The sequence below is a fragment of the Mobula hypostoma genome, chromosome 8, assembly GCF_963921235.1.
Source record: "Mobula hypostoma chromosome 8, sMobHyp1.1, whole genome shotgun sequence".
Classification (NCBI taxonomy): Eukaryota; Metazoa; Chordata; class Chondrichthyes; order Myliobatiformes; family Myliobatidae; genus Mobula; species Mobula hypostoma.
In genome coordinates, this window is record NC_086104.1 from 150,784,497 (window position 1) to 150,806,850 (window position 22,354).

At 45.0% G+C, this 22,354-nt stretch overlaps 1 protein-coding gene across 3 annotated transcripts in view; it reads left to right on the forward strand.

The window, feature by feature from the left end:
• The window catches only part of tet3 (tet methylcytosine dioxygenase 3), a 336,470-nt gene that overhangs the window by 130,973 nt on the left and 183,143 nt on the right, over nt 1-22,354 (forward strand). The window contains exon 1 of one of the 3 annotated variants that reach the window (XM_063057054.1): nt 16,211-16,926. The exons of the other annotated variants lie outside the window; for them this stretch is intronic. Within the exon in view, the coding sequence (XP_062913124.1) occupies nt 16,867-16,926 (60 nt within the window). The 5' untranslated portion in view covers nt 16,211-16,866. Of the gene's footprint in view, nt 1-16,210; nt 16,927-22,354 lie in introns of those variants that run through there. 3 annotated transcript variants of the gene reach the window in all.

Consider the following 22,354-nt stretch of genomic DNA (forward strand, 5'->3'; position numbering starts at 1 on the left):
CCCAACATCTCCAACACTTGCCAACCACTGAAGTCAAGCTAACTGCTATCTTCTGCTTTGCTGCCTTCTTAAAGAGTGGAGTGAGAAAGACTGAGGGAGGGAGAGAGAGAGAAAGAAAGAAAGATATATATATATACACACACACTGACATTCCTGATAGCTGACCTGATATCAGACCAAGTATAATGCTTGCCTGTGGACAGCAGGTCACTCAGGCTGCTGAACTAGATTGGAAACTCAGAACAAACAGGCAATGGTAGCAGATGAATCACATTTGCCCCAGGGGAGATCTGGCTCTGTCACCCACCATCACTGATACTGTTCCTTTTCTGCCAAAAACTTCCCCAGATTCAAAATACAGGCTATAAAAGTGAGTAAGCTCCCCAGAGGCAGGGAACAGGCACACCTACAGATTATGTAGCAACTCAAAACGAATACAGCTCGAATCCTCAACTGGTCAGGCAGCATCTATGGAGAGAGGTACCGATGGTACTTTGAGGTGGCTGTGTCCACATGAAGGGTCTCAGCCCAAAACATCGACTGTTTAATTCCTCTCCATAGATGCTGCCTGACCTGCTGAGTGCCTCCTTTCCTTTGTGTTTAACCTGTGTCGCTCTAAATCAGGAGTCCCCAGCTGTTCTCATGCCATGGACCAATACCTTTAAGAAAGGGGCCCATGGACCCCAGATTGGGAACCCCATTTCTAAACCTTTCCTGTCCATGTACCCACCCGACTGACTTTTAAATGTTTTAATCTTCTCTCGGTTTAGCTCAGAGCTGCACAGAGTACTCTAGCATCTGGTCCTCACAAAGGATGCCACAGCCCTAAAGATCTACAAGTCAAAATTCTTTTGTACTGCAACACTCACAACGTGCTGGAGGAACTCAGCAGGTCAGGCAGCATCCGTGGAAATGATCAGTCAACGTTTCGGGTCAGAACCCTTCATCTGGGCTGATGAGGGAAGGGGCAGAGGCCCTATAAAGAAGAGGGGAGGGTGGGGGCCAATCGGAGGAGGGTGGTGGTGGTGGGGAACTGGTGAGGTCTGTTGTCCAGAACGTAGCAGAGGGCTTTGAGGCCTTCTTGATGGGGAATGGAAGTGTATAAGGATTGGACATCCAGGCCAACTGGAGGAGGGTAGTGGTGGTGGGTGACTGGTGAGGTCTATTGTCCAGAAACACCAACCGGAGGAAACCCCACCCTCCCCCCACCTTCTTCATAGGGCCCCTGCCCCTTCCCTCTTCAGTCCTGACGGAGGGTTCTGGCCCGAAACGTTGACTGATCATTTCCACGGATGCTGCCCGACCTGCTGAGTTCCTCCAGCGTGTTGTGCATGTTGCTTTGACCCCAGCATCTGCAGAGTATTTTGTGTTTCTTTTGTACTGCTCTGGGAGCTGCTCTTCTGCAGGTGGCAATGGGCAGTATTACTGAGGTGTTATAGGAAGGGCATTTGGCAGTGAGCTGTGGTGCCATCAGAGGGTTAACGCAGCCCCAACTGTTCTGCGGCTCGGTGACAGACGATCTCGGTTCCTGTGTACAGTGCAGCCCACGCAGGACTGTAGACTGCTTTACTTGGTGTGCATTGGAAGGCATGAAAGCTGCCTGACCGGGCTGCACGTTCATGGCAGGAGTGAAGTGCGGGGAACACTTGGCAGGTCAGGCGGCACCTGTGAAGGGAGAAGCAGAGTTGATGTTCCAAGCCTGGCACCCTTTGCCGAGTTGGTTTTCAGCGGCAGGGTAAGTGTGGAGGAATAGGTTGTCAAAAGGATTAGCCATTCTCAATCTCACGACATTGTTATACATAGGTACCACAGTACCGTAATGGTTAGCACGACGCTATTACAGCTCGGTGTGTTCCAGAGATCAGAGTTCATTTCCAGTGCCCGTCAGTATGTCCTCCCTGTGGAATGTGTGGGGTTTTCCCTGGGCGTGCCAGCTTCCTCCTATAATCCCAAGGTGCACCAGGTAATTTAATTGGCCATTGTAAATTGTCCTGTGATTAGGTTAGGGTTAATTGTGTTTATCAGGGGTTGCGCAGTGTGGCTCAAAGGTCTGGGAGGGCCTACCATGCTCTATACCACTAAATAAATAAATAGTTTGCAATGCCATTCAGTCATTATCCCTCTCAACCCCATTCTCCTGCCTTCTCCCCATAAACTTTGTCAGCATTCCTCACCAAATACTTACCAGCCTCTGCTTTAAATACACCCACTGACTTGCCCTTCATTGTCTGTGGCAATGAATTTCATGGATTGACCACCCCAGGCTAAAGAAATTCCTCCTTCTCTCCGTTTTTCTACTTTGAGGCCTCTGGTCCTAAGCTCTCCCACTGAAAATACCTTTTGCATGCCCCCCTCTATATCCGGTAGGTTTCAATAAGATTCCTCCTCCCCAACTATGTCCACTAGTACTGACCCCACAAAAAAAATCCTCTCAGTGTCTAACCTGAATAACACCCCTGGAATCTTATATGCTTCAGTGCGATAAATTCTCATTCCTTCATAATCCAACCTGCTCAACGATTTATTATAAGACAACTTCTCCTTTGTTTCTCAGTTCTGACACAGGGTCTTAGACATGACTGTTTCTCTCTCAGCAGATGCTGCCTGATTGGCTGAGTGTTTCCTGCATTTTCTGATTTCTATCTCAGACTTCCAGCAACTGCAGTTTAATGGATTTTTATTTAGTGCCAGGAATTCTTGAGCTTTACAGGGTAACAGACTGATGTGGCTGATTACAGCACTGTGTGTCATTTGGCCAAAGGCATCATCATCAGATCTAAGGCCACAGCCACGGGAGGTTCAGTGAACCCAGGCCCCAGAGGTGGTGGGCGAGCTGTGTGGGAAGATGTTCAGTGGACCAGATCTGAGGAATGAGGGGCTTTTTCCCTTCATGTTGGATGAGACTGAAATGAGAAGCCATATTTTAGGATGAAATATTTACGGGGAAATCTGAGGGGGTTGCAAGTGTGAGTGAGCTCCCGGTGGAAATGGTAGAAGCAGGATTAATTGTAATATTTAAAGATAAAGATTAGCTTTATTTGTCATATGTACATGGAAGCGTACTATGAATTGCATCGTTTGCATCAACAACTAACATGGTTGGGGGCAGCGGGAGAGTAATGCCATGCCTCTGGCATCAACATAGCAAGCCCACAGATTACTAACTCTAACCCGTATGTCTTTGGAATGTGGGAGGAAACAGGAGCACCTGGAGGAAAGAGTTTACAAACTCCTTACAGACAGTGGAGGGAATTGAATTCTAATCGCTGCAGCAGCGTTGCACTGACTATTAAGCTACTACACCGTGCTCCCAGTGTTTGATTGACTCCTACCCCACTGAAAGGGCTTGGTCAGATCTCGGCAGCCAAGAGTGAATCCGGCAGCCAGGGTGGCCTCAAAATTCCCATCCTTGGAGGTGACCTCCCTACTTTCCCGGGGTCCTGACGATGACCTCAGTGGGCCAGGCAGACCTCCGGAGGAAAATGGACAGCTGACGGTTCAGGTAGAAACCCTCTGCCGTGCCCCGGTAGTGTAGGGGTTAACACGACGCAATTACAGCTTGGGGCGTCGGAGTTCAGAGTTCAGTTCCGAGGTCATCAACACCTCCTCTCCATGGAATGTGTGGATTTTCTCCGGGTGCTCCGGTTTCCTCCCACAGTCCAAAGACATACTGGTTAGTAGGTTAATTGGTCGTTGTAAATTGCTCTTGGGTTGAATTGGGGGGGTGTTGTTGGGGCACCGTGGCTCAAAAGGCTTATTCTGTGCTTCATCTTAACAAATAAATAAGCAAACATATTTGGTCTGGAAAGAAAAAGAACAGGAAGCCAGTGTAAAAAGGTGGAAGGAATCTTTCTTTCCAGGCCAGGTGAAGGGTCTCAACCTGAAAAGTTGGCTGTCCTTTTCCTGCCGCAGATGCTGCCTGACCTGCTGAGTTCTCTGGCTATTTTGTGTGTCAGTTCACATTCCTGCTTCTGCAATCTCTTGGAGACGAACTGTGACAGATTCTCTCCTCACCAACCCCCCCTCCCCCCATCCCCACCCCACTGACACAGACATCTCAATGTGACCTGAGTGCTTCACTTTCTACTTTATAAGCTCTTTTCATGGTAGATGATCACAGAGGCAAAGTCATGTTTCATATACAACTTAGAGTAGATCATCAGTTTTATGCAGTTCCTATCAAAGGAGGATGACTCAATGATTACAGCATCAAATGGTCACAACACTTCAATATTCCACTGAAGCTCAAAGTGCAAAGTAAATTTATTATCAATGCATAGGCCACCAGATACTACCCCAAGATTTATTTTCTTGCAGACATTTATTGCAGAACAAAGAAATACAGTAGAAACATTAAAAAAAAGACAAAAAACTGACAAACAACCAATGTGCTAAAGAAGACAGACTGTGCAAATACCAATAATAATAAGTAAATAAAACTGAGGACATGAGTTGTGGAGTCCATGAAAGTGAGCCCACTGGTTGTGGAATCAGTTCAGTGTCGAGGCTGAAGTTGCTCATGCTGGTTCAGGAGCTTGATGGTCAATAACTGTTCCTGGTGGTGTGGGACCCAAGGCTCATAATTTAGAGTCAGCAGCTTTAAGTTACCACCTGGTCACCTCAATCCAGGACATACTCGAGCCCCTTCAGTGCCTGGTGATCCTGGAAGGTCCCAGTGTAACCGTGGATGCCACATGCTCCTTCTTTATGGGCACAGGTATAAACCTGGAAGATTGGCAGCACCCTGGACTGCCCACTGCCTGGACACGTGGATGACCACCTTGGGCAGGCCTGGCAGCAAAGCGACTTGAGGTTTATTGTACAGTTACATGTCCATCCCAGTTTGCACGGTTTCCCTCCTCTGAACTGCTCCTAACCTGGGCAGTTGGCAGGGTGGGGCTACAGCCGCAAACCGAGCTCCCACCCAGTAGAAGGTGCCCTCAGCCCCACAGCGGCCGGCGAATCCATCCTGCCAGCCTTCCAAAAGCTCATTTGTACCCACGAGCTGTACGTAAGCGGATCCTGCACCAGCTCCGAGGTCCCTGACTCCACGGTGTCCATTGCCGTGGACCAGCATCGCGCCCCGAGTGCTGTCTGCTCTCGGGCAGAAGTACAAGGATCAGCCGTTCTGCAAATATTTTCAGCACCAAAGTATTCTCAGACCCTTGTACTCACCCAGTGCTCGAAAGCAAGCCCACCTTTCTGCACTTGGCCCTTGCATCACGTGGTTAAAGGTCAATTTAGAATCGTTCTTGGAACAATGGCCACTTTGTCTCAATGATTCACTTTTATGATTTGGTGACCTTCTGTTCCCTCAAGCAGATGGAACAAGAAAAGGCAGCATTTAGATTGAAATTATAAAGTCCTTTTTGTTTTCTTTTATAATTTTCTTTAAGTTTTCAAACAATATTTGATTTTGTTACATGTCGTTGGGCTACTGCTCGGGCAGCACATTGGTTTAGTGAATGGCACACACAAAATGCTGGAGGAATTCGGCAAGAAAGGCATCATCTACGGAAAGGAATTAACAGTCAACATTTCAGATCTGAAGAAGGGTCTTGGTCCAAAATGTTGACTCTTTATTCCTCTCCATAGATTCTGAGTTCCTCCAGCATCAGAATAAAGATTAGGTGCGCAGCCCTCCAGTGAAAAATGATATCGTATCCGTTAAATAGGGGCCGTGGACAATTCTGATTTGATGGAGACCGATGTGAAAGCACAGAGGAACATCTGGAGAAATCTCTGAAACGCCAGTTCGCTGCTGTTGTTACTGCGCAGTTGGGAATCTTCCGGAGGGAAGGCCTCAAAATCCTCGGCTTTGCCTGCTGTTGGCGACTGAGATAGAGGTCAAATCGTTCGGACAGAGATGGCGCTCAGTACTCGGTGTCGGAGAGCTGATCGGATGCTCGAAGTTTTCGGATGACTCAGAGTCGGACTGTGGTCGGCATGGCAGGGAGAGTTTTTCTTCCTCCTTTCTGCGTGAGATGTGGGACATTTGAGAGACTTTGAACTTTTTACTGTGCTCATGGACTTCTTCATCAAGTTATGGCATTGTTGCACTGTTGTAACTATATGTTATAGTTATGTGGTTTTGTCAGTTTTTTCAGTCTTGGTCTATCCTGTGTTTTGTGATATCACACCGGAGGAAATATCGTATCATTTCTTAATGCATGCATCACTAAATGACAATAAAAGAGGACTGCGTGTCTTCATAATCTAATCTAGGTTTAATACCACTGGCAGGTGTCATGAAATTTGTTATCTTTGCATCAGCAGTACAATGCAATGCGTAATATAAAAATGTGAATTATAGTAAGTATATATATATTTAAGTAGTTAAATTAAATCAGTAGTGCAAAATCAAAAATAAAATAAGTAATGAGGTAGTGCTCTTCGGTTCAATGTCCATTCAGAAATTGGATGACAGAAGGGAAGAAGCCGTTCCTGAATCATATAATGTGTGCCTTCAGGCTTCTGTACCTCTTTCCTGATGGTAGAAATAAGATCAAGGCACGACCTGGGTGATGGGTAATGATGGACACCACTTTTTTTGAGGCAAGATGTTCTGGATGCTGGGGAGGCTAGTGGCTATGATGGAGCCGACCAAGATTACAAATTTCTGCCTCTCATTTTGATCCTGTGCAGTAGCCCCCCACAACCCCCATACAAGATGGTGATGCAGCCAGTTAGAATGCCCTCCATGGTACATCTAGAAAAATTTATGAGTGTCTGGTGACATACAAAATCTCTTCAAACTCCCCATAAAATATAGCCACTGTTTTACCTTCTTTGTAGCTGCATTGATATGTTGGATCCAGGTTAGATCATCAGAGATATTGACACCCAAGTACTTGAAATTGCTCCCTCTTTCCTCTTCTGAGAACTATGAGGACTGGTGTGTGTTCCCTCATCTTAACCTTTCTGAGATTCTCAATCAGTTCTTTGGTCTTGTTGGTGTTGAGTGCAAGATTGTTGCTGCTCATCTAGCTGATATATTTCGCTCACGTGCGCCCTCTCGTCACCATCTGAAATTCTGCAGCAATAGTTGTGTCATCGGCAAGTTTATAGATGGCATTTGAGCTATGCCTCATCACATATTTTATGCATTTTGTGTGTGTTCCTCTGGATTTGCAGCATCTACAGAATCGCTAGTGTTGATGGTTTAGTTAGTAGAGCTGTTGTCTCACAGCTCCAGTGTCCAGAGTTCATTTCCTCCCAGCTTCCAAAGTGGGTTGGTAAATGTAACTGGCTCGTCCAGATTGCCCCTGGTGCAAAGGTGGGTGGGAGTGTTGTAATGAACAAAGTCACCAGAGAGACACTGAAGCTAGTGCTGACGGTGCTGTCTGAAAAGAGGATGCTGTCCAAGTTGCATCCCATCTTTGACAATGTCTCCCATCCACTACATAATGTACTGGTTGGGCACAGGAGTGCATTCAGCCAGAGACTCATTCCACCGAGATGCAGCACAGAGCGTCATAGGAAGTCATTCCTGCCTGTGGCCATCAAACTTTACAACTCCTCCCTTGGAGGGTCAGACACCCGGAGCCAATAGGCTGGTCCTGGACTTATTTCCTGGCATAATTTACATATTACTATTTAACTATTTATGGTTTTATTACTATTTAATTATTTATGGTGCAACTGTAATGAAAACCAATTTCCCCCGGGATCGATAAAGTGTGACTATGACTGTGACTATGTCTTATTCAACAAAAACGAGAAGTAAGCATCATATTGAGGCACTCTTGGAGGAAGAGGCCTCACGACCTAATATTACTTGACATTTTTATATGCTAAAGATCAAAGGTAACAGCAGGTCAATTCTAGAGTTATAATGCATCTACAATGCTTCCTTTGAATTACATGTAGTTTTTACTCACCTCTGTCTTCACATCCACACTCCAGACACCCAAAGTGAATGTTAATCAGCATTGCCTGGTTTGCAATCAACTCCAGTCCACAGCTCCAGGGATACTGTTGTTCAGGGCTGCATTTTAACTTCAGACTACAATCCATGTTCATGTGTAAAGATTGGTTGCGGGTGTAATTAATACTTGCTATATATGCTAATCCAGACTATACCCTAATCCAGAATATGCCCTAACAGTGGGATCTGGAGGGGGATGGGCTGATGGGAGAGTAAAACAGACTAAAGTAAAATTAGTGGAAAAGTGCATGCATGGTGGTCAACACAGACTTCAAAGTAAAGTTCAAAGTAAATTTACTTACTACCCTGAGATTCATTTTCTTGCAGGCATTTGCAGTAGAACAAAGAAATATAATAGAATCAATGAAAAACTACACGCAAACAAAGATTGCACATAAACAGTCTTGGAGGGCCGAAGGGCCAGTTTTTATGTTGCATCTCTCTGTGATTCGGATACTGTTTCATGCGAGGAAGCAGAGTTAAAGAAATTTGAGCATTTATGAAAGTGCAACAGGGTGAAATTTGGTATTGCAACCAAACGTGGGAATTGCAGAGGAACTATTTCAGTTGTCTGCTGCTCAGAGGCAGGTGCGTATTATGCAATTCAGCTGCAGAGTCGTAGAGCCATACAAGACAGAAACAAGCCCTTTGGTCCAACTCGTCCATTCCAAACAAGCTTCCCATATCAGCTAGCCCCGTTTGCTCGCATTTGCCCATATCTCTCTAAACCCTTCCTATTCATGTACCTGAGTAAGAGCCTTTTAAATGTTGTTAATATACAGTGCTATTCCCACTGCTGTCCGTAAGGAATTTGTATGTTCTCCCTGTGACTGCATCGGTTTCCTCCGCATCCTCCAGTTTCCTCCCATGGTTCAAAAAAGTACTGGTTGAAAGGTTAATTGTTCATTGTAAACTGTCCTGTGATTAGGCTAGGATTAAATAGGGGAATTGCTGGGAGGTGTGGCTCGAAGGGCTGGAAGATCCTATTCTGTGCTGTGTCTCAATAAAATATTTTTTTTTAAATTTAAGAAGTCTTAGGCACATGTAAAAAAATTCTGTAAAGCAATGATATTTTCAAAAATTATGAAATGAAAATTTCTAAATATCAAAAAAATTACTATAAAGAGCAGTAAACGGTAAAAAAAACTAAGTCAAATCAATATTTGGTGTGACCACCCTTTCATTTAAAACTACATCAGTCCTCTTAGGTACACTGTCATGCAGCTTTATAAGGAAATTTGGAGAACTTGCCACAGTTTTTCTGCAGACTTTGGCTGTCTCACTTGCTTCTGTCACTGCGGGTAATCCCAAACAGCCTTGATGATGTGGAGATCAGGGCTCTGTGGAGGCCTTACCATCTGAAACCATATAAAAAAATCTAGGGTACCAAAGTCTTGAGCCCAGTATGGTACCTGCTGTTCTTCTAACAACTATTCCATGTGCAAACCGCCTTCCATCTGAAAAGATTGCCCGTCAGGTTTGTATTAAACCTTTCCCTGTTATCCTAGGCCTGTGGCTCTACTTCCTGATTCCCCAAGTCTGGGAAAAAGACTATGTGCATTCATCTTACCTGTGCCCCTTGTGATGTTATGCACCTCTCTAAGATCACCTTTCCGTCTCCTACACTGCAGGGACTAAGTTCCACCCTGCTCAATCTCTCTCCATAACTCAGTCCTGCCGGTCCTGGCAACATCCTCACAAATCAGCACAGTGGAAAGACTTGTGTTTCTGTTGTGACTCCCACAGTTTCAGGATATCCTAAGGTGCTTCAGAACTTAGGGAGATATTTTTGTGAGAAAGGTGGAAAAGAGATCACACCGTGTGAGATGGTAGCCGGGAGCTATCAGGGTCAGGTCTGGTAGACAACCCGGTGCCAAGAGCCAAGGGGAGGAGAGGCGAGACTCTGTCCTGTGAAATACTCAGAGGTCCTGGTTCATCAGGGAAGAATTTATTGTTGAAAGATTAAAGATATGTTTTGTTTGTCACACGTACATCGAAACATACATTGAAATGCCTTGTTTTGCGTTGGCGACCAACACCTTCCAAGGATGTGCTAGAATTTTCTCCATATTTCCAGTGCAGACACGGCATGCCCGCAACTTACAAACCCTAACCCATACATCTTTGCAAAGTGGGAGGAAACCAGAACTCCTGGAGAAAACCCACACAGCCACGGTGAGAATGGATAAATTTCTTACGGACAGCAGTGTTAGGTGTGATGGCGGCCGCTATGTCGTGCGTTGTGGCCAGGCAACAGCTTGGGTCAGGTCCATCACTTTAAGAAGCTCTTTTGCATTAGAACCTGGCAGCTGCAACATGAGGCGGATTCTGCACGTGGATCGGCTCTGCTGCTGCAGCCCTGCCTTGCAAGCTCCCATTGTGGGGACCTGAAGCAGGAAATGCCAGTCATATTGACCATCCAATCTGCGTTTCATGGAACACAGACAGACTGTGCACTCTGCCACTGCAGACCTGGGCCCTGGACAGGTATTCCTGGATTGGTGATTCACCACTGTCAAGGTCGAGTTTGCATATAGGGCTCTGCTGGGACTGCCTGGTGTACCATGTGCAATGTTGGGTCTCCTTACTTATGTCAGGATACCAGTGCATTGAAAGACGTTCAGCGAAGAAAGGGAGCGAGACCTCATATTCTGTCCGGGCGACCTCCAATCTGACAGCATGAACAATTTCTCTAACTTCTGATAATTTCTTTCCCGCCTCCTAAGCTCTTTTTTCATCCTTGTTCTGGTTCCCCTCTTACCTCTCTCTTCTCACCTGCCCACCATCTCCCTCTGGTGCCCATCCTTTCTCCCATGGTCCACTCTCCTGCCTTATCAGATTTCTCCTTCTTGAGCCCTTTACCTTTCCCACCTATCACCTCCCAGTTTCTCACTTCATCCACCCTTCATCCCCCTCACCTGGCTTCACCTATCACTTGCTATCTTGTTCTCCTTCCCCTCCTCCACCTCCCTGTTCTGCCTTCTTCCCCTTTCTGTTCCAGTCCTGATGAATGGTCTCGCTTCGAAATATTGACTGTTTATTCACTTCCATAGTCGCTGTTCCTCCAGCATTTAGTGCGTATTACTCTGGATTTCCAGTATCTGCTGAATCTCTCATGTTCAGAGAAGATATTCTTGTCCAATACTTTGAGTGTGTGCGTTGCCTTCTGATAAGAGGTTTTCTAGGCAAGACATGGTATCTACTCAGACGAGAGAGAGGGACATGATTGAAGCATGAGTGATACCAAGGAGTCTTAACAGGATGTGGAGAACTTGTTTCCTCCTGTGGGATGATCTAGAACTTGAGGGTCAACCATTTTTAGAAACTATACCACATGGGAACAGAATTAGGCCACTTGGCCCATCGGCCATTTTAGACAGAGGTGAGATGAAATTATTTTTTGAAGAATTTTGCAAGTCTGGAATTTTAAGAACATAGGACATGGGAGCAGAATTAGGCTATTCAGCCCATCGCGTCTGCTCACTACTCAATCATGGCTGATTTATTTTACCTCACAACCCCATTCTTCTGCCTCCTTCATTGTCAATGGACAGTATGGATATCGTTTAAGGGCAGAATTGGATTGGTACTTAATAAGCAAGGGAGTAAAGGGATAATAATGAAAAGGTGAGGTTACAATCAAACCATCTGTGGCACAGCAATCTTGAGGGGCTTCTATTCCTGTTTTGAATATTTATAGAGGTACAGCACAGTTACAGGCCCCTCCAGGCCAATGAGCCCAAGTCGCCCAGTTCCATCCACGTGACCAATTAACCTACTGACCCGTACATCTTTGGAATGAGAGTGCAAACCAGAGCACCCACGCTGTCACGCGCAGAACGTACAACCTCCTCACAGAATTAACAAATTTCACAACACGTGCCAGTGATAATAAACATGATTCTGATTCTGAGAAGTGAACCCGGACCACTGGAACTGTAATAACGTAACGCTATCTGCTAGACTGCGGTCCCACAAAAAGCTAGCTGATGGCATGAGTATCGATTTCTCTTTCTGGTAAACAAATCCACCCTCCCCTCTTTCTTCTATTCCCTACCTTGGCCTTTTACCTCTTGTCACCTGCCTATCACTCCCCCTGGGTCCTCTCCTCCCCTTTCTCCTATGGTCCACTCTTCTCTACTATCAGACTCCTTTTCCTCTTGCCCCTGGGCTTTGCTACTCACCTGGTTTCACCTCTCACCTTTCAGCTATCCTCCTTCCCCTCCCGCACCTTTTAATTCAAGCATCTTCCTCCTTTCTTCTGGGTCCTGAAGAAGGGTCTCGGCCCAAAACGTCGACTGTTTATTCATTTCCATAGATACTGCCTCACCCACTGAGATCCCCCAGCACTTTTGTGTGTGTTGTTTAACATTTCTACAAGCTTCTTTGTGCGGGACTGTGTTGTCCAGATAAGTGGCCTCCCTGAATCTCGTTCCAGTGCACAGCTGCGTGCCGAAGACGTCTCGACAGTATTTGTTGAGAGCACCACACACTGTGCAGATGGAACTCCACGGGCTTCCAGTCCTCCGTGTCCTGAAAGAACTGGATAACAGATAATCATTCAAGGAACAAAAGGCCCCCATCAGCCCAAATGAGTTTGACTATCTGGGGAAAAAAGTGTCAGATCAAGTTATAGGTTGCACAGCTGGTCTGTCGTTTGCTGATAAGATTCTGAGAAGTTTGTAATACAGTATCAGGTCACGGGGCAAGACTTTCTCCAGCCGGCACTACATAAAGTGGGGAATGAACCGCAAATTTATGGCACTACAGTTTGTTGGAGAACTTGCAGCTCCTTCTGACAGGCAGCAAATTCATCTCAAGATCCAATCATTTGATATCACAGTTACCCAGCACATTGTACACAGCTGGGCTGAGCCATTGATCTGAGGCATTATGACAGCGTCACTTTAAAATTGCTTTGAGGTTGAGAGTTCAAAGTAAGTTTAATATCAAAGTACCATCTACTATCCTGAGGTTCATTTTCTTGCAGGCATTTATAGGAGAAGTTGTGAAAATCTATAAATAACAAAAACTGACAATGGGGAAATGAAGACAAATCGTGGAAATAATAAAAACAGTAAATAAATAATATTGAGAACATGAGCTGTAGAGTCCTCGAAAGTGAGTCTGTAGGTTGTGGAATCAGTTCAGTGTTGAGGCGAGGAAGTTATTCGCTCTGGTTCAGGAGCCTGATGGTTATAGTGTAATAACTAATCCTAAACCTGGTGGTGTGGGACCCAAGGCTTCTGCACCTCCTTCCCGATGGAGGTAACGAGGTGAACTCTGAAAGTTCTCCTTGGTAATTTCAAGATTCAAGACCCAAGTATGAAGGGCCATGGCCCCAGTGCAGGTCGATGGGAGGAGGCAGTTTAAATGTTTCGGCACAGACTAGATGGGCCAAAGGGCCTGTTTCTGTGCTGTACTTTTCTATGACTCTAAGATTCCACATTGTTTAATGTCATTTCCAGTATGCAGGTGTAAAGGAGAATGAAATAATTGTTACTTCGGATCCGATGCAGCACAAAAAGACACAATAAGTTAAAGAATGCAATAATATAAATACATTAGAGAACTATAATTTTATTGTATGTACAGTACACAAAATGATGTTTGGTACAGGTGTGTCTGTACATAAAGCAACTCTGACAAGACATGATAAAGTAGTGATGGTGGGGTGAGTAAGTGGATGAGGTGTCGATCAGCCTTACTGCTTGAGGAGAGTAACTTCCTGAGTCTGGTGGTCCTGGTGTGGACACTGCATAGCCTCCTCCCTGATGGGAGTGGGACAAAACAGTCTACAAGCAGAGTGAGTGGGATCCTTCATGTTCTTGCTGGAAACTTTCTGTATATGTGTCCTTGATGGCGGGTGAGCTGGTGCCAGTGATGCGTTGGGCAGTTTTGATTGCCGGTTGCAGATCCTTCCTGTTTGCCGCAGTGCAGTTTCCGTACTGCGCCGTGATGCAGCTCTCTACTGCGCATCTGTGGAATGTCGTGAGTATTGATATGTATAGTCCAGCTCTCTTTGGCCTCCGTAGAAAGTAGAGGTTTTTGTGGCAGGAAATGTTACTGAATAAGATATATCATTTTAACAGAGGGGAAAGTAGTAGCAAAGGGGAAACATCCCCCAGTCCTCTCCCTCACCATCTTGGGATCCCTTATGTCCAAGGTACGGCTGTTTAAGACCAGAAGACGTAGGAGCAGAAGTAGGCCATTCAGCCCATCGAGTCTGCTCCAGCATTCAATTATTCCAGTCATCCCCACTCCCATGCCTTCTCCCCATACCCTTTGATGCTCTGGCTAATCAAGAACCTATCTATCTCTGCCTTAAATACACCCAAAAACTTGGCCTCCACAGCCACTTGTGGCAACAAATTCCACAGATTTACCATTTCTCCACATCTCTGTGCTAAATGGATGTCCTTCAATCCTGAAGTCATGCCCGCTTGTCCTAGACACCCCTACCATGGGAAATAACTTTGCCATATCTAACCTGTTCAAGCCTTTTAACATGAACTATTAGGAGTGGTTGGACACATTTTTGTTGTTTTCTCTGGAGCGGCAGAGGCTGAAACAAGACCTGATAGAGGTTTATAATAACCCATTGTTACTTGGGACACAACTGCATTTGGGGCACAAGAAGTTCTGTAGCTGCTTTAAATCTTGAGCAAACAGACACTGATGAAGGGTCCTGGCCTGACACGTCTGTCTGCTCCCCTGCTGCCTGGCTTGTTGAGTTCTTCCAGCAGTTTGTGTGTGTGATCCCACAGAAGGAGGTGCAGAATGTCCGAGAAGATTCCACTCAGCAAAACAGAATCTCTGAGGAGCAGAACGCCTGAGAAACAGCATCCCAGAGAAGCCAAAATTCGGCAGCATTTTGGGTGTACGTTAGTTAATTGAGTGACAGCTGAAGCCAGGTGTCAGTGGTGTTAGAGGGGTTTACCTGCTGTATCAGAGCTGGGCAACTACCTGAGGGGCAGGAAATAGCGCAGTTATTAGATTGGGGGTTTGTAGGGTGGATTATGTCTCTGCACAAGGGTGTCACGTTAGTGCAGCGGTGAACGTAACGCTTTACAGTGGGTTCAATTCCCGCTGCTGCCTGTAAGAAGTTTTGTACTTTCTCCCTGTCACTCTGTGGGTTTCCTTCAGGCGCTCTGATTTCCTCCCATATTCCAAAGACATACGGGTCAGTAGGTTAATTGGTCACGTGGATGGAACTGGGCGGTTTGGGCTCGTTGGCCTGGAGGGGCCTGTTACTGTGCTGTACCTCTATAAATATTCAAAACCGGAATAGAAGCCCCTCAATATTGCTGTACCACAGATGCTTTGATTGTAACCTCACCTTTTCATTATTGCCCCTTTACCCTCTTGCTTACCAATCCAATTCTGTCCTTAAACGATATTCATACGCTCTGCTGCTGCCACTGAAGATGAAGGAGGCGGGAGAATGGGGTTGTGAGATAAACTAAATCAGCCTTGATTGAATGATGAACAGACTTGATGGGCCGAATGGCCTGATTCTGCTGCCGTGTCTTACACTCTTAAAATTCCAAAGACTCACAAAACCCTGAAAAGATAATTTCACCTCACTTCTGTCTAAAATGGACTAATTCTGCTCCCATGTTGTATAGTTTCTAAAAAGGGGTGACCCCTTGTTTTTAAGCAGTGATCCCCTAGTTCTAGATCCTCCCATAATAGGAAACATCCTGTTAAGACTCCTTGGTATCACTAATGCTTCAATCACAACCCTCTCTCCCTTCGAAGTAGATACCAGTTTTTGCCTAGAAAATCTTTCCTTCATGAAGCAACACACTGACTCAAAGTATTAGACAAGTAAACCTCTGAACAGGAGCGATTCAGCAGGGCTGAATCTTGGAGGGCTGCCTGCAGCACATCCTCGTTGAATTAAGCGGCGCATTTTACTGTATGTTTTGATGTGCATGTGACAAATGAAGTTAATATTGTTAACCCTTTGTTCACAATAGTGGAGTCATGAACACAACTGCTGTGTTTGCACTCTGGACTTCAGTAAGGGCAGGGCGTCCATGGACCATCCTAAATGATCTTCTGTGGCTGTTGGTCAACTTGGAAAAGAAGCTGGTTTTTTCTCTCTGATGGCTACCGAGACTCTGCCCCACTCTGCTTCGTAACACAAACCAGCCTACGCAATAGGTGGAAGGTGTGGCTATTCTTAATAAATATTGCGGCTTGCAGTTTGAGGTTAGGTAGGAAACATTTCGGCTGCTGCCTGTAAGTGATGGATGGAGACACTGAGTTAAAAGTACAGCTGCATGCGTTTTGCCACATACTGCACCCGGGGGCTGGTCTTAGCCTTCGGATGGGGAATTCCCTTTTCTGCCTGCAACTCCCCGTACTACGTTGAGAGGAAAACGCTGACAATGACGCAGTCTACGCTTGAGTCTTTCGACAGTACTGTAGTTAGATGTTCTCAGCCAATTACAACTTGAAGGCTCTGGTGTGAGTTTGGAATGGTACATGGTGTAAGCATAAATGTACCGAAGGAGGGAGACCACCCCTTCATTTTATGTTCTGTAATTGGGGGCAATTGAGATGAGTCACAGACTGTGATGGAGCACGTGGTAATGTCTTTACTGTTCATACCCAGGTTTACAGTAACAAGGATAGAAGCCAGAAATCTGAAGTTCTGAATCATGTATTGTGATAGCACATTTTAAAGGAACACTAGATGAAGATCATTATTGGAAAATTGAATGTTCTACAGGAATGAATGGAAACTAGTTTATGATTACTGGTGTTTGCTACATCATACAGATACTGCCACTTCCTTTTTCATCTTTGCTAGTCTCATGAGTTCCAAGTCTTTATGAAAACCATTGATACCAGCAGCAGCATAATTTTCGGTTGGATATCTAGAAAGTGTAGTCGTCAGTAGATCATTGCTTGCGGGATCGGAAACCCTCATGTATCGGAGACCTTTCCAGCCAAGTCAGTCTTTTCAACCCTTTCTCTCATGCCTCTGGGTAAGTGTTTCAATTTGTGGATTACATATTGTATCTTAATTTTGCTTAGAATGCTTCTAATAACTGCTGGTTTTAACTTGATTTCTCAATTTTCAGCAGTAGAGTACAAACCGATACTTTGAAGTTGTTTTATCTCAGATGGAAAGCTATCAGAAGTATATTTTCATAGTCGTAAGTTATTTAGTCAAATTATCTTTGTTTTACAACCGACTGCTGATGTGTAGGATGTAATTCAGTCTTAATTATAAACAGATAGTCGTCCATAGAAATCTTACACTGTGTAGCAAATTGCTATTTAAACATAAAGAGAAAGGTTGTCAGATAAAAAGGTTGTAAATTAAGCTATAATTTACGAGAAAAGTTTCACAAATACTTAAGTGAGATCATACTTTCCATTTTTTTGCAATCTGTGTCTCTAAACCAGTGAAGAAACTCTTAATTCTTAATTTGGAAAATAGGGCAGGTGAAACATTTCTTATTTTTATTAAACTTCTGTATTTTTTAAATTAATTGTGAAACCAGAAATGGTGGCAGAAATTATGCAGAAAATGGCTGCTTATGAATGAGTAATCGATTCTGTACCCTGGCAAGAAAGTTTAATACTATGTTTTATTTTTTAAGAGTTTTCAAACTCTCATTTAATTGGGATTATATTAAACCAGAAATGGCCTAAAACTACCCAATCTTTTGCCTGGTTACAAGTATTTGGGGTTGATTTTAGATGCACCCTGTGGGGGGAAGCAGGAAATTTACAACCAAACACAAATTAACCAATTCATACAATTTTAACACATGGGAGATCTGTTGTGAATGAACCACACACTTAAGATAGCTGGAAGTCTGATCATAAAAGCCATAAGACCATAAGCCAGAGGAGCAGAATTAGGCCGTTTGACTCACTGAGCCTGATCCACTATTCCTTAATGGCTGATTTATTATCCCTGTCAACCCCATTCTCCTGCCTTCTCCCCATAATCTTTGGTACCCTTTCTAAACAAGAACTTATTAATCTTCGCTATAAATATACCCAATGCCTTGGCCTCCACTTTAAATATACTCCATGTCTTGGCCTCCACAGCCATCTGTGACAATGAATTCTACAGATTCACCATCCCGTGGCTAAAGGAATTCCGCCTCATCTCTGTTCCTAAGGGACGTCCTTCACAGAGAGCCTGTGCCCTCTGGTCCTAGATTTTGAGAGGAATAATAAATGAGTCATGATGGGGTGGTGGGGCAGTACGTGCTGAGGGACGCACTGAAACTTGGTGCAACCACCGCAAGGGCTGGGTGGGGAAGGACCACGGTTTAGGGTTCTTCTCCCGCGGGAGTGGGAGGGGTCGGGTGCGGGGAGTATACCCCTCAACAATGATGTGGTAAGGTGAACAACTGGAGTGCCACATGGGTGGCCATAAGTATGGATATGTACAGACTATGATGGAAACGTATGTAAAGGATGGAAAGTTATTGGATGGTTTATTGTATATAATCTTATTTTTGAATAAAGTATATTTTGAAATTAAAAGAACTGATGGAGTGGTGGAGCGGACTTGATGGGCCGAACGGCCAAGTGCTGCTCCCTTGTCTTATGGTTTCTTGCAAGAATACAGAAACATCAAGAAGCCAACTCTTTGTAATTTTTGAAGCAAAATGATCTCCAGACTGGTGAAATAAATTCAGAATCAGGTTTATTATCACCGGCATGTGTCGTGAAATTTGTTAACTAAGCAGCATCAGTTCAATGCAATACATAATATAGAAGAAAGAAAAAAAAAGTGAATTAATTACAGTATATATATAGACAGATTAAAAATCATGAAAAAACAGAAATAATATATTAAAAAAAAGTGAGATAGTGTTCAAGGGTTCAATGTCCAGTTAGGAATCGGATGGCAGAGGGGAAGAATCTGTTCCTGAATCGCTGAGTGTGTGTCTTCAGGCTTCTGTACCTCCTATCTGATGGTAACAGTGAGAAAAGGGCATGCCCTGGGTGCTAGAGGTCGTAAATAATGAACACTGCCTTGCTGAGACACCGCTCCTTGAAGATGTCCTGGGTACTTTGTAGGCTAGTACCCAAAATTCATTACACTGGCCACGATTCCTTATATCAGGAGTCGTCCTGACGAAGAGTCTCGGCCCGAAACATTGACTGCTTTTTCCACTCCATAGATGCTGCCTAACGTGCTGAGTTCCTCCACCATTTTGTATGTGTATGTTAATCTGGGTTTCTAGCTTCTGCAGAACCTCGTATTGTTTATGATTCCTTATGTTTTGTTTGTGTTTATTAATTATCAGTGCATTCAGCCTCCCGTTTACCTGAACTTTTCTATTTCCTCATGATCTGCCCGTTTCTTTCTATACCCAGCTCAGCACCCCCCATTTCCTTCCTCCACCCATCACCCACAGCCTCCTCCCACTAGGCCCCATTGCCCCTTCCCCTCTGCTATTCCCATCCGTTCTGCCCTTCAATCTTATTTGATTCCTTGGTTCACCTTCCTCTCCGTTCAGTTTCCATTATCTGCAGCTTTTTGTCACTTGCTCCTGTCACCTCCCAGCCTCTGGTGCAATTCCAACTGCCCCCTCCTCCATCTGCCCATCCCTCCACCTGTTCACCTACTCACTGCCTATCACACTGCTCGGGTTTAGGGCAGCAGTGAAGGTCCACCGTCTCTGGTGGTGTTCAGGGCTTCCTTCATCATGTCAGTAGCTTCCTCTCAGTTTTCACTACTGTTAGTCAAGCAAGTCCTGGGTGGAGTCTCAAGCATACCATCACACTCAGATGTAGAAGGAGACTTCATCGCAATTGCCATAACAACTTTGTTTTATCAGTCAGGGTTGTTAGCCCTGAGCTGAACCCCCAAACCCGGAGGACTGGTGGACCACTCTTCATCTCTCCTCTAACCTTTGACCCGTTTGGCATGGGTGATCCTTACCAAAAGTCCTGACTCCAGCCAACATAGCTCCCTGGGTCATTGAGGCATGCAAGCCTCCAATCCACGACAAGGCTGTGGTCCTCTTGGATGGCCTGCTCACCTGGATCGACCTATCACCTGGCAATTCTTGCTCCACCCCTTCTCTCCACAGCTTAATACCAGCTTCATCCCTCTGTCTTTCTGTCAAAATAAAGAGTTTGACCAGAAACATTGACGATTTACTTCCTCTACAGATGCTTCTGAACCTAACTGAATTCCTCTTATAACTTGTTTTTACTGTAAGCCTGAAGTGTTTTATTCTTATTTCTGCATTATGAAAGCTTCATAGCGCTGGTCTTTAAATTGATCCTTGCTTTAAAAAATTGCTGATATTCTTATCGCTTTCAGAGGCAATAGTTCACTCAGAAAAAGCCGTCAATGTTATGTAGCCTGCAGAAGGCAGTAATTCAGCTGGAGACAGACTTCTACAGGAAGGAGACAGACCCTTCAGCCCAACTCATCCATACGGACCATGTTACTGGATGAGCAGCCAGAATCATGAAGCTTCCCATAGCCACACGAGATTTTGCAGATGCTGGAAATCCAGAGTAACACACACAAAATGCTGGAGGATCTCAGCAGGTCAGACAGGATCTATGGAGAGGAATAAATAAGCAGTGTTTTGGGCCAAGGCTCTTCACCAGGGCAGGAAAGGAAGAGGGCAGAAGCCAGAATAAGAAGGGTAATGAAGTGAGAAGCTATGAGGTGATAGTCGGAAAAGGTAAAGGGCTGAAGAAAAAGGAATCTGATAGGAGCTGAGAGGAAGTCTGGATGAAGGGTCTCGGCCTGAAATAGTGACTGTTTATTCTTCTCCATAGATGCTACCTGACCTGTTGAGTTCCTCAGCGTTCTGGTGTGTGTTTGAACTATTGGTTACAGTAGTGATACCATGGTTAAACTACAGGACTAGTAACTCCGATATCTGCACAGGAGACCCAAGCATGGACAGTTGTGAAAGTTTAATCCAACGTGAAAAGGGTCTGTCAGTAACCAAACAGCCACAAAGCCACTGAGTTGTAGGAACCCATCTGGTTCACTCTTGTCCTTCCAGGGAGCTGATCTACCGTCCTTACCGCCCATTTGTGACGCCACACTAAACTCATGTGGGTGACCACTGATTGCACTCTGAAAGCCTTTTGGTTCAGAACTAGACTTGGCTAGATATGGGAAGCGATATAAATTTGGAAAGAAAAGTTCTGATTCTTGAATTCTTCATCCAACCACAATGGCTGGGGGATTAAGTTCAAGAAATTAAATAAAGATGAAATGAAATTAGATTAAAGAAATCTGAAATCTGTAATACACCAACACATCTGTAATATGTAATTAACGTCATCATTATTTTGCGCTCTCTTATATGATGTGGGCGATCACGGTCTTTCCATGACTTTGATTGTTCTTGGCAAATTTTCCTGCAGTAATGGTTTGCCATTGCCTTCTTCTGGGCAGTGTCTTTACAAGACGGGTGACCCCAGCCGTTATCAATACTCTTCAGAGATTGTCTGCCTGGAGTCAGTGGTCATATAACCAGGACTTGTGATCTGCACCAGCTGCTCGTACGACCATCCACCACCTGCTCCCATGGCTTCCTGTGACCCTGATCGGGGGGTGGGGGGGGGGTTGCTAAGGAGGTGCTACAACTTGCCCAAGGGTGACCTGCAGGCTAGCGGAGGGAAGGAGCGCCTTACACCTCCTTTGGTAGAGACGAATTTTCACCCCACTGCCCAGTAATAAATAATACACTCGCCTAAGTACAAATCTGTCATGCACTAACTCTGTGTTGCTCAGTAATACACTGTCAGGGTCAGTGGTGGCATTCAAGAGGCATTTAGACAGGCACATGAACATGTCGGGAAAGAGAGGTGACTTGATCGAGGTGTTAAGATCATAAACATAAGAAAATCTGCCGAAGGGTTTCGGCCCGAAACGCTGACTGTTTACTCTTTTCCACAGACGCGGCCTGGCCCACTGAGTTTTTCCGGCATTTTGTGTGTGTCGCTCTGGATTTCCAGCATCTGCAGACTTTCTCTTGTTCGTGAAAGTCTGCAGATGCTGGAAATCCAAAGCAACACGCAGGGAATGTTGAAGGAACTCAGCAGGCCAGGCAGCACCAATGCAAAAGAGTGAACAGTTGACGTTTCGGGCCGAGAGCCTTCATCGGGTGTATAAGATAACAAGAGGCACAGATTAGGTTGACAGCTGGCACCTTTTTCTCAGGGTGGAAACGGCTAATACCACAGGGGCATAATTTTAATGTGATTGTTGGAGAGTATGGGGATGGGGTTTCAGAGGTAGACCCTCTTACGCAGAGAGCGGTGGGTGTGTGGAACACTCTGCCAGTGATAATGCTGGAGGCAGATACATTAAGGACCTTTGAAAGACTATTATAGAGGCAAATGGATGAAAGAAAAATGGAGGGCTATGTGTGAGGGAAGGTTTGATTGATCTTGAAGGAGGTC